Genomic DNA, 12,223 nt, shown 5'->3' on the forward strand with positions numbered 1-12,223 from the left:
TTAGCTGGAGGTTGAGACCAGAGTCAGCATTCTGAAGGGTGTGGGCCAGGTATGGGCCACCCTCGTAAGCAGTAGCCAGACCATTGCAGTCTAAGGGTTGGGTAATAGCGCAGGAGGGATTAAGGCTATCTGTTACAGTGGTATTGATGCTTGAAACATGCCAGTTGTCGGTAGCGAGTTGTGAGATACACTCATGTAGTCTAAACTGTCCGTCTGTCATGTGTTCTATGTTTTTTTCTGCAAAACCCAGAGGTGAAGGGGCATTAGTCTGTAAAGACATCTCTTGACTGAAGATCGGAAATAGTGGACATGTTTGTGGACTACAAGCAACTCATGTCATATACTCCCCAGTGAAGTTGTGGATTAGAGCACAAAAATAAGGTGAGCAGTTACCAGATGTTCTGCATGCATCTGGTTTGCATCTGCCACTTTTGTGAGGGGGCCACTAGAATGAGGCTAAGCCAAAAGGATTGCATTCATGAGGTCTCATTTTGTTTTTTTGGAGCTCCCCATCATGGCCTGGGTCCAAGGGATCACATTTTTTTATTACCACGTAGTGCTGTATACTAAGGGGATCGTGGATGGCATCCTCAAGATGGCTCCGGAAAAAGTTGACCAAGCCGATGAAATGCCAGAGGCCCCTGAAAGTAGTAGGGTGTGGAAAGTTCGCTACTGCCTGTACTCTCTTGGGGAGGGGACAGGAACTCGAAGTGGAGACTTACGTGTCCAAGGAATTGGACACTTTACACTGAAAAGGCATTTTGCCATGTTGAGGATCATTCCAGTTCTGCAGGTGAGAAATTTTCTCATAAGTGTTTTTGGTGTTCAGTAGGGTCCCTGGAGTAGATGAGTATACCATCTGGGTGAGCAAAACATCCCCGTGTGCCCAGAGGAGGTTGTCCAAAAATCTCTGCTATGTTTGTGTGGCATTGTGGAGGCCAAACTTCAAGAAATGCTTTCTCAAACAGGCTGAAAAGTGTGATTGTGGCTGTTTTATCAATGCCCTCTGGGGTGACTGGGATTTGTGTGTAGGCTTTGGTGCAGTCTTTCTTACAGATAGCAGATCCTGAGATGGTGTCATTGTAGGTGCCAAGGAGTGGGATGGGATAGTGGTCAGGGATGGTGCAGGCATTGAGTTTACAGTAAATGCTGTAAGGGTGCCAGGAACTGTCCCCCTTGGGGCAAGGTGAAGAACTGAAACCCAGGGGCTTTTGGAATGGTGAAGTTTGTTAGTGATGAGCAACTTTTCGAACTACTTTAGTGTGATTTTGTGCTTGTGTTGTGTGGAGGGAGGGGGGGGGGGGGGGCATGACAGAAAACCTGGGGGTCAGGTGTTGTGGCAGTGTAATGCAGAGTGCCTTGCTGAATGTTCTGGAGGGCAAAGGGCGGCTGGTTGAGGAGGGGGAATTCGACAGGGAACTGAGCTTATAGGCTGAAGTCGTCAGCTGTTTCACAGCAAAACACAGGAGCTGCAATGGACTGACTTATTGGAGGTGCTGTCGACTAAACGACACTTTTCTACATTGGCCAGTACACTGTAATGACCGAGGAAGTGTGTGCCCAGAATGGGGTTGGTAATGTCTGTGACTATGAAGTTCCATAGGAGTCCACACTGAAGGCTTAAATCAAATGAGCAGGTATGCATGCCTCTAGATGTCTAGGTTGTTGGAAATGGTGAGGAGGGTAGAGGGAGGACTGGGATGTAGGAGTAATTTGCGGGGAAATATGCATAAATCAGAGTTGTTGTCCATGAGGTAGTGGAGAGGGGAATTAGCATTATTCAAATTCTGTATGAACAGGTACTGTGAAGTGATAGAGCAACTTGGTGCACCTGTTGCTGGTCGTTGCCGGAGTTTGGGGACTTGGTGCACGGTCTGCAGTTGGTGGTGGTCTCGCCAAATGTCTGGTGGTACCAACAAGCATAGTTCACAGTGGTTGTCAGGGGTATGATTAGAACACAGGAGCTTGGGGTTGGGATGAGAGGAATGGTTGAATAGCCAGCTAGAACCATGGGGAGGGTAGCCAGCATTCCATGCTGCAGCCATGGTATGGAAGGAGTTTCAAAACGGCCAGGGATGGAATGAAGTAAACTCGGCTGGTTCTTCTAGCACTTCCCCACACTATTTACACTACAATGCACACAGTATTCATGGTCTTAATACCAGAGGGATGAAACTTGCATCTGGCATGAGGCTTGGTAGAGTCGCAGTCAAGGGAAGCCCTTTGAGGGCATATGGCTGAGGGAGACAGAAAAACACTGACAATGGATGATGGTGCAAAATCCTGCTGTCCACACATACTCCAGCTGTGTGTGGCAGGCGATTACTGGAGCAACGTGGTGTTGTGCAAGATGAGTTGCTGAGAGTGCGGCAGGCATGTGTTGTGTTGTTGAGTGAAGGTTCAATGTGCATGGTGTCCATAAAGTGTGGCATTCTAAGCTCTACCTCTGGCAGAAGTGACCAACGAGGGTGCTGGGGCATGTGGTGGTACCTTGGCTGGCAGGCGCTTTGCTGATCATTGGTTTTTGGTCAGTGCTGCTGATTGTCTGCTGCTATAGATGGAGGGGAATGGAAGGAGTTGCCAAAACGTGATTGGTTTGAAGAACTTTCTGGACAATTCTAGTGAATGATTTGGCCCTTCAAATCACCCGATATGAATCCCATCTAATATTTATGGAACATAATCGAGAGGTCTGTTTGTGCATGACATCCTGTACTGGTAACACTTCTAAAATTATGGATGGCTGTAGAGGCAGCATGGCTCAGTATTTCCGCAGGGGACTTCCAACAACTTGTTGAGTCCGTGTCACATCAAGTTTCCGCACTAAGCTGGGCAAAAAGAAGTTGGACACGATATTAGTAGATTCCCATGACTTTTGTCACCTCAGTGTACTCCATTGACAGTGGAAATACTGGGTGGTCCATTGATAGTGACTGGGCCAAATATCTCATGAAATAAGCATCAAACGAAGCTGTGAGGAGGGGGTGTGAGTCCTGCTTGGGTAGCTCAGTTGGTAGAGCACTTGTCTGCGAAAGGCAAACATTCCGAGTTCAAGTCTCGGTCCGGCACACAGTTTTAATCTGATGGAAGTTTCATATCAGTGCACACTCCGCTGCAGAGTGAAAATCTCATTATGGATCAAACGAAAAAACTACGAAGAACGAAACTCGTCTAACTTGAAGGGGGAAACCAGATAACGCTATGGTTGGCCCGCTAGCTGGCACTGCCATAGGTCAAATGGATATCAACTGCATTGGTTTAAATAGGAACCCCCATTTTTTATTACATATTTGTGTAGTACATAAATATGAATGTTTTAGTTGGACCACTTTTTTCACTTTGTGATAGATGGCGCCATGCAGTGAACACGCGTTAGTTGGTGAATGACATGAGTAATCTGGCATGGTACTTTGTCTTCAACATTACATATTTTGCTAGAGGTGACATTAATACTTTGCAAATGAATAGAAGTACGTTGAGTGACAGAAGAAGTGAAACACCCACAAACATGGTTGGATGTCAATGTAACTTCATACATATACACATCATCAGTAGGTATGTAAATGATTGTAGAATTGGAATTCTCTGTGGCAAGTAAAAGGACCATCGTAGTACATCTGATCTATCCGTGTTGAGTGTTATTACCAAGCTTGGTAGTTTGGTAGTGTGTGTAAGGGTCATGGACATCGCCAGATGTTGAATGATCTATGTGAAGGATACATAGATGTCAAGTACTTGTGTGAGACAGTATTATCGACACATGAAAGAGTTTAAAGGAGACCTCATTGGGGGGGGGGGGGTCTACATTTGGAGGTTTTTTTTTTTTTTAAAAAAAACTGGGCAATATCCAGATTTGTTGCATATTCAGATGTGACAGTGGCCTGATGTTGGACTATATGGGAATGTGAGGCCAGACGTACTGTTGTCAAGGTTCCAGGTGACCATATCTAACCACCACAAGGGTGAATTGCCGTATTGTGTAATGAGCACATGTAACCCCTTCACATATGCATCTGCCATCCAAGAACAAGTAACGGACTTTCTGCAGCATTCTGTACCAGTGACTGGAGACTAGCAACAGCTGGACTAGGGAATTACATTCTTATGCATAGGCCACAATTAACACCACAACAGAAATGGCTACATTTGGAGTGGTGCCATGACCAGAAAGCTGGGACTATTGGCAAATGGCTCCACATTTGTTGGAGAATAAGAGACTCTTACACCATCTGAGAGACTCTTACATAATCTGAGAGACTCTTACATCATCTTAGTTACTCTTGCCATTTGTTGGTGTTGTATGCAAAACTGTAGACTTTGTCCCTTGGCAACATGTGTATGTAATTGTAATTGAAACTGTTATGGATACTGTGGATAAATGTGTGAGCTGGAGTTATTATATTGAATTCCTTTGAAATATTAGTAGTAGCACCATTTGGTGCCAAAACCTAGTGTTATCAGAAGAGATTGTGTGTTATTACTGTTGATGGAGATCATTTTGAGACTTAAATCTCGAAATACCGTCATGCCATGTCACGTTCAGTTCATACAGATAAGTCTTGGCATTTGCTGTGCTCCGCTCACTGACGTTACTGGCTATAGTTCGTGTATGTGGTTTTACGTAGTACATGCTTGTTGGTGGCAGAGCAATATTGTGCATTTGCCATATTATTCAAACAATATAAAGGGGACTGCTAATTCATTAGCAGAGTGCAGCACCATCTGTTAGCAAACGATGAACTTTCCTAAGGGTGAACACTGCACAGATGCACCATCTCTTAATGACAGGGGATATCTCATTAGGTGGTGACTGTACAGACACACCCTATTGGCACTAAACAAAAACATGCCATTTTGGAGACTGGAGCTACGATCCTGCCCAAACTAAGGCACAAGTGGACAATTCTAAGAGTTGAATGCTACACATTCAATGTTTCTATGCCAGCAGAGGAAGTCAGACACTGTCAGGAGTTCCTACAGGAAACTTTAGATGAACTGATCACACTCAGTGAATCAATACAGGATTTTCTGGATGACACGGAGTGCGAGACTGACACAGAAGCTTTTGAAGACTACACCAACAAATGCAATCACACCACCTGGAAGGTGAAAGGCCTTTTAGGAGGAACACATTCACGGGATAGAAGTACAATTGATACATATTTGCCAACCTCAGCAGCTTGCCAACATGCCTATGTGGACATCAGGATAAGACTGTTGGGTAGAGCACGAAGTCTGTTTAGATGACATACCGATCAGTGGGCCTGATTCCCTCTTTGGTGAGTCAGTGCTCAAATACTCCACTTCCATCTGAAAAACCTGCACTTCTCTGGTCAAGAACACAGGCCTGTATGCTGTAGGGTCGTAAAAAGGGTGCAGGGGTTTTGAATGGTCCTGGCAGTGTAATCCTGTTACAGTTAAAATATGCATTGTCAGCTCTTCCAGAAACCTTTAAAAAATTTTGGGGGCTGAGGCAATGCCATATGGGAGCTGCTCGTACTTACACACTCCAAAAGGCAAATTAATGACAACACTGTTCTGTGAGTCCTCATTTAAGGGTAATTGGCAGTAAGCATTAGTGAGGTCGATCTTGGGGTAGTATTCCCCTCTAGCAGGTTTGCTGAGAAGGTCTTCTGGCTGGGTGAGAGCGTAAGTTTACACCTGTGATGGAGCATTAATTGTAGCCTTCAAATCTCTACGCAATTGGAGAGAAACACTGGGCTTTCAGTGATGACTAGTGGAATGGGCCATGTGCTAGATTTCAGCAGCTCAATAACTTCAGCAGTCTGGAGACAATCTAGCCCTTCACAACAGCATGTAAGATAACAAGAATTGGACTGGTCAAGTAAAACACTACATAGTGATCAACTGAAGGGTGATGTGCACCTGAAAGTCTGTAGCACTCCCAAAATCTGGCTGAAATACAGATGAAAATGCAGTGCAGGTATTGTACAGTTCTTGGAAAGGAACTAGTTTATGACCATGACTTCATCAGAAATAGAAAACCCAAACAATATAAAGGTGTCACGGCCAAAAATGTTGGTGGCTGGTGAGTTGCTGATTACAAATAACTTGATCAGCCACATAATGCTTTGAATAGACTGCAGTGATCAAGAACTACTCACAAAGTGGAGTAGAACCCCTTTGGCCAGCAGATGCCATGAGGGTGGAAACAACGTGTGTAAGCCCAGTTGTGCATATGTTGCCTGATTTATCAAAAAACTGGTGGTCCCTTTGTCCACATGGAGATGGTATTCTGGTGGGAAATGCAAAGTATGAGAAACAATTTCCATGGTAAAGGGATGGTCTGAAGGGGCTACTGAATACAGCACAAGTGCGGTGTCCTAGCATACTCATGGAACAGGATGGGAGTGTGTTGCATGGCTTTGACACACTGAGTGAAGATGCCCGTCTTTGCCATATGCATGCAAGCCACCCAAAGATCAGGACAGTTTGCTCAGGAGTGAGTGAAAAACAGTGCAGGCATAAAGGGAGTGACACACCTGACCATTGACAAAGGTGACTGGAGGCTCGGATGACTGGCCAACATAAAGATGTTGGACAATTACAGATTACAATGTTCCTGCAACTTGTTAGTTGTAACCTAAGCATTGGTTAGAGAATAACCACAAAATACTGCCCTCAAACACTAGATTACTGCTTAGTGAAACACCTTTTTCAGGTTCCGATACAAAGGGGGTTGCTGAGAATTGATTACAACACAGTTTCAATAGAGATTAGGAATATGCACTTAGTACATGGATAGGGGGGCTTTGGATAATTAAAAAACGCATAGAATGATGTCCAAAAATATATGTGACATTGTTTACTTTGAGTTTGTATAAAATCCAAGCTATATGTTATGTAGCTCACATTTCAGTGCGTGATGATTAATTATTTTCTAGTTGTATTCTGTATCACGCAATTAATTTTATAGTATAAGCAAGGGAATAATGTTTACTATTCTTAACCCAATAAAAAAGTTATTTGCTCAGCAGTGTAGCTTTTGGTATCACAGTTTGCATTCTAAGAGCACAATATTATCCATTAGGAGCTCAGGGTTTTCAGAATATGACTACAAAACTGCTACTAAAGACACAGTAAAAAACAAAATTCTTAGTATACATGTAATCTCTTCAAGTTTAAGTCACAGATTACATATGCTCAATATGGCTACTGATTGTGATGTGAAATATGACAGTATGCTGTATTAACTCTTCCCTTATGTGTTCCAATATGTTGTGACATCTCTAGTCACAATGGATTTTTTTCTCTATTACAGTCAGTAGGAGAGGACACATGTTATTTTTCATGAGGCATTGAGTAAAGATGCATGCAGCCAGCATAGAGGAGCTAGTTGTCATGGCCAGTGAGATGGTCATTGCAGTGGTTGTGTTCCATCGAGAGCTGAGAGAAAGGGAAGTAGCTTATGTGAATATTGTTTGGTAGTTGCTAGAGTGCTTGTTCTACTTGGGAAAGAACGAAGATTGCACGGATAAGAAAATTATTTAATAGATATCAATTTGTATTTGTAACTAAATCTGAATACAAAATAGCCATAAGGAAAAGTCTCTTTAAACAAAAGCTTTTGCTGGATGTGTGAGATTAAAATTAATAAACAGATGAATGTATAAATGAAATGCGTGTACGGCATTATTGGCTGGGAGACTCAATCTGGATTACTCTGCCACCTGGCACAAGTCTTCTTTATTTGATGCCACTTCCGCAACTTCACATCCATGATGATGAAATGATGATGAGGACAACACACACACACCCAGTTCTGAGTGAAGAAAATCCTGAGGTATCTGGGTATCTTATCTGTGCCCCCATTATTGAGATTCAGTAAAGCTAACCACAGTACCACAACTGCTGGCATTGAATGCAGTATGAAGGTGACAAATTCTGGCTGAAGTTACATAATAGTTAGTCTGAAAACGTAATAGTTAGTCCGAAAACTGCAATTGTAATGCACATAGATCTTGAACAGCCACAGTTCCATGGTCGCAAGGTGTAAGATATTTAAGAAATTTTGTTAATTTGTATTGTGATATGCTAAAACAGTATGTAAAAGTAGTTTGCTGATGTTGCTGTAATTATTGCACTTAAAGGTATCCATGAGTATTAGTATGCGAAAGTGCCACAGTTCACATCCATGTAACAAGCCTACATGGAAAGGTGTTTCCAGAAATGTGCTCGTTTCTCCAAGAGCATATTAATGGACAATTGAACAGGAAAGATAGTATGCTGATGTTGGGGGCTGATTCAGAAGAATACTACATACAGCTGGTTTCTCAGTGCAGTTGCCTTATAATTTGAAATCACATGTGTGACTGGCACATGTTGTAATTATGAGTTTCAGGAGTAATCCAAGTGCATTGGAACTGTTAACTGTATCTTCAGTTTACTGCGAAGAACTTAAATTGTCATGGTGTATATCTATACTTACATCCACAATCGTTGTGTGCAGATGTTCCATATTACATAACTTTAGAGGGGCAAATATATGATGTTTATGTAATGCCATAAGAGAAATTGCATGGAGCTGGACTGGGTGACAATGTATTTGCATTTTTTAATCAGGAGAATCTGTCAAATGGAGCATTATTGCGCAGAACGGGAAGCAGTAGTGCAGAAAATTGGTTTTATGATTACTCTTACAATGAGTAGCAAGCCTTTTTAATACTTACATTGTTTTTGTAGATTATTTGCTGCTCTGATTGCCATCTCGATAATGTCTAGGGTATGATTTTCAGGTCTTGGCTTTGGGATGTTAGTTATTTCCACTTATCACATGGCAAACAATCAACTTCAAGTCCTTCCATTTTGCACTTTTTTGCTAAAGACAGTCTTTCACATTATAAGATTATAAGTTGTTTCAGATTTTTCTTGAAAATCACAATTTGGAATATAGAAGATGTATATAGCACAGATCTAATTCACACTACCATATGCAACTCTAAAAACATTATATATTCTGCCCCAGTTCCAAACGAAGACTTGGTTACTCCGTTTCCAAAACAAGACTTGCCCAATCTACCTTCAAGACAAGAATAATTTCTTTGAAAGTGAATCCAAGACACTTTCTGGTATGAAACACCAGTGATATACTTGTATTTTACAGAATTATTTATAAAATAAAATAAATTTATGTTACTGAACATAATTTTGAAATGGAATCTTCATAAAGTGTGTGATGCATGTCACATTCCAAAAACGACCTTGTACTTTCTTCCTTGTGAATGTTTTTATGGATACTTGTAACAGTTTATCATTCAATTGATTGTCAAATGTTATTAGAATACTATATAACCAAATATTGCATAATGCACACTCATTGTCAGTTACAGTCAAATGAAAGAAATGGAATTTATAGGATAATTAACTTCTTTAAATTCAGAGATTAAATGAGTACTCCAAAATATTACAGAAAATGTAAAAAGCATGAAATATTTATAAATACTATTGTACTATCAATTAGTCCCATACGCTCCCTTTCTGAACATCGGATTTGTATTTTCAGATAAAACATAGCTGGAAAAAAAGAATTAAATTGCAAATTTTGTCAATCAGGATAGGTATTGTAATAAACCACTGATCAAAGCTCCTTGTAAAGTAGGTTCGTTCTATCATGACTCAGTGAAGATGAGAATAATTCAGCAATTGCCAGTAACAATACTTAATATAGTTTCACATCATGTCATTTGCATAGAATACACTATATCACTCTCTGCAGTATCTGCAACATACAACTCTCACAATTTGTCCCCTTGGTGGGGGGGGGGGATTTTGGTGTACATATCTTACACGTATTCCAGGTTCTCTGCAGGTTGTGTTTCCACAGTGCACAAACATACACTATCACTTAATTTGGTGTGCCATCCATTAGCTGTAGCATCTCATTGAACTTCTGTGTGGTATATTGTGTGAAATCTCCAAACAGGCACAGTTGTTTCATGTTTTGGCAGATTCAAAGACATACAATGTTCCAGTCAATACCATCTTTGCTATGGTCTGACTCTGATGCTTCCTTTGCCTCCTCCCGTATGCCTGTGGGCACACGCGCACTCCCACACACATACACACACACACCTGTAGTGACCTGTGGGTATTTGCTGCAATTACAGTACAGTGGGAATTATGATTCAAAATGTGGACAGGTCCGGAACTGATTAATTACAAATCTTTTTGCTTTCTCTCATCTTGTTGCAGTCATATTCCGAAGAATCAGATGTATTTATGAATGATGACTCAGTTTATACTGTATGTTGCTATAACTTGTAGTAAATTGTAGGAGTGTTGCTTTAAACATTTAGCGTCTCTAAAATTTTAACAACTTGTATATATATACTTCTGTGAAAGCAGCTAATATTGGAACTGATTGCGCGCAATCTCGCATCATATGAGGATATGCTGAATGAATCAGTTTGTGACACCATGCTGGAAGAACTGAAGAAAGCATACTTCAACGAATTTGTCAAGCCTTCAGCATTGAACAGGTAAGTAGATTAATTTTATTCAATAAAAAAAAAGTCTTAGTCTCGTTTTGAAAAGCTGCCACTTCTATAATTATAACAGTGTACATGTTTTTCTTTTATGGCATTGCCATCATTGATGTTGAATTTATGGCGCACTGGAAACCCAAAATCTCTCCTCTTAAATGAGTATGCTACCTCAGCATTCATATTTTTTTATCGTTTCCTTTCAGTAATAATAGACAAGTGATTTGTGTTGATAAATCTCAAATTAATGTAGTCTATAAAGCTATCCTGTACACATTTATCATATTATTTATTGAAAGTTGAGGATAATGTGATACAGTGAATATTAGTATGGCACAGGGAATGGGGATCCGTAGAAATTTATCCAAGTGGAAGAAATGTTATAAAAATTTATATTTTTATGCAAGTGATTCAATGAATTTGATAATATGTCTTACCTCAGAAATAAATTCAACTGCAAATACACAAAATGTATTGTATGCCAAAAAGATGATAGTTTAAACTAAGAACTTTTCGTAGGTAGATTAGATTGATACCTAAATGATTCATACCTAAAAGATGAGCATACTTAATTAGTACATGCAAAGTACTTCTTTTTATATTATCAGTAAGAATATTGATGCCACCTCTTTATCTGAAATTGCATGCCCATAGGATCAAAACCAGCATAACCAGTGAGTAGGGAAATCAAGGTAGAAAAATGTTCACATTATATATTTTTGCTCGTTTACTGTAAATGTAATGCCAAAACAGTGTATTGAGGAAGTTTTGTTGGTTACTAAGAAAAATAACCCACAAAAATGGCACTAAAATGTATTGCCATATTAAAACTGTGCTGTACTGGGACTGAAATGCAAAACACCGCCTTTTGCAGGCAGCGCCCATACATCAGGTTTTCACAGTGTGATAGATTAATGATGTGCAATCAGGTATTCTACTGTATTGTTCTTTCCATTTTATGCACAGTATTTTGATAATCGACCCAGCCTTCTTCTTCAGGTGCCATGAGCTTTACTATCATGTATACTCACAGAACGTGAAGAAGACAACTGGACTGGTTGTTGAAATATAGTTCATAAACTGAAAACAACTTGGCAGAACATCTGGATTCTGAACTTATGCCTTTGCTGGCACAACTCTTGACCTGCCCTAACAGTTACAGTCCTGCCAGTGCCTCTCTTCTACTTCCCAAACTCTTAAGCTGTGAGGATATATGTTGAGTTGTGCCTGGCTAGGTCAGAATCATGCTTTCTATTTTTTAAAGTTCACTGGTATAATTTATTAATGTGTTTTGAAAGCTACATTTTTTGGTTTGTTTGGGTAAAGTATACCCTGAGATAGCTTTTGATAGAATGTGGAAAACCTCTCAGTGCAACTCAAATTGGCCAGTACAGTTCTGGTAGTGGGTGCCAAAATCTGTTCAGTAGCATGTTGGAATGATTCCTTTCTGTATCCTAACCTTCGTTATTGAAGCACTTGGAGACCAGCAAGTCAGATATTTAGCTTTTCCGGTATAGATTAAGTCTTAAATTATTTGAAAGTTGTTGTGTACTTGTATAGTTTAATTTTTAAATTCACTGCATGTTTTTGTAAACACATCAAAAAAAGTTTAGCATCATCTTGGTTCCGAGAGTTTCGGAACCTGTACAGAAAATTGGAGGAGGAGGAGATTAGTGTTTAACACCCCATCAGCATTTTGGTCATTAGAGATGGAGGACAAG

The 12,223-nt window shown here is 40.4% G+C and overlaps 1 protein-coding gene across 2 annotated transcripts in view; it reads left to right on the plus strand.

Annotated features, from left to right (window-relative positions):
* Window positions 1–12,223, plus strand: part of LOC126354548 (nardilysin-like) — a 342,605-nt gene that overhangs the window by 209,803 nt on the left and 120,579 nt on the right. Inside the window, exon 14 of one of the 2 annotated variants that reach the window (XM_050004292.1) lies at window positions 10,363–10,499. In XM_050004292.1, the coding sequence (XP_049860249.1) occupies window positions 10,363–10,499 (137 nt within the window). The remainder of the gene's footprint in view (window positions 1–10,362; window positions 10,500–12,223) is intronic. The other variant, XM_050004300.1, reaches the window with a different exon arrangement.

The sequence above is a fragment of the Schistocerca gregaria genome, chromosome 1, assembly GCF_023897955.1.
Source record: "Schistocerca gregaria isolate iqSchGreg1 chromosome 1, iqSchGreg1.2, whole genome shotgun sequence".
Lineage (NCBI taxonomy): Eukaryota > Metazoa > Arthropoda > Insecta > Orthoptera > Acrididae > Schistocerca > Schistocerca gregaria.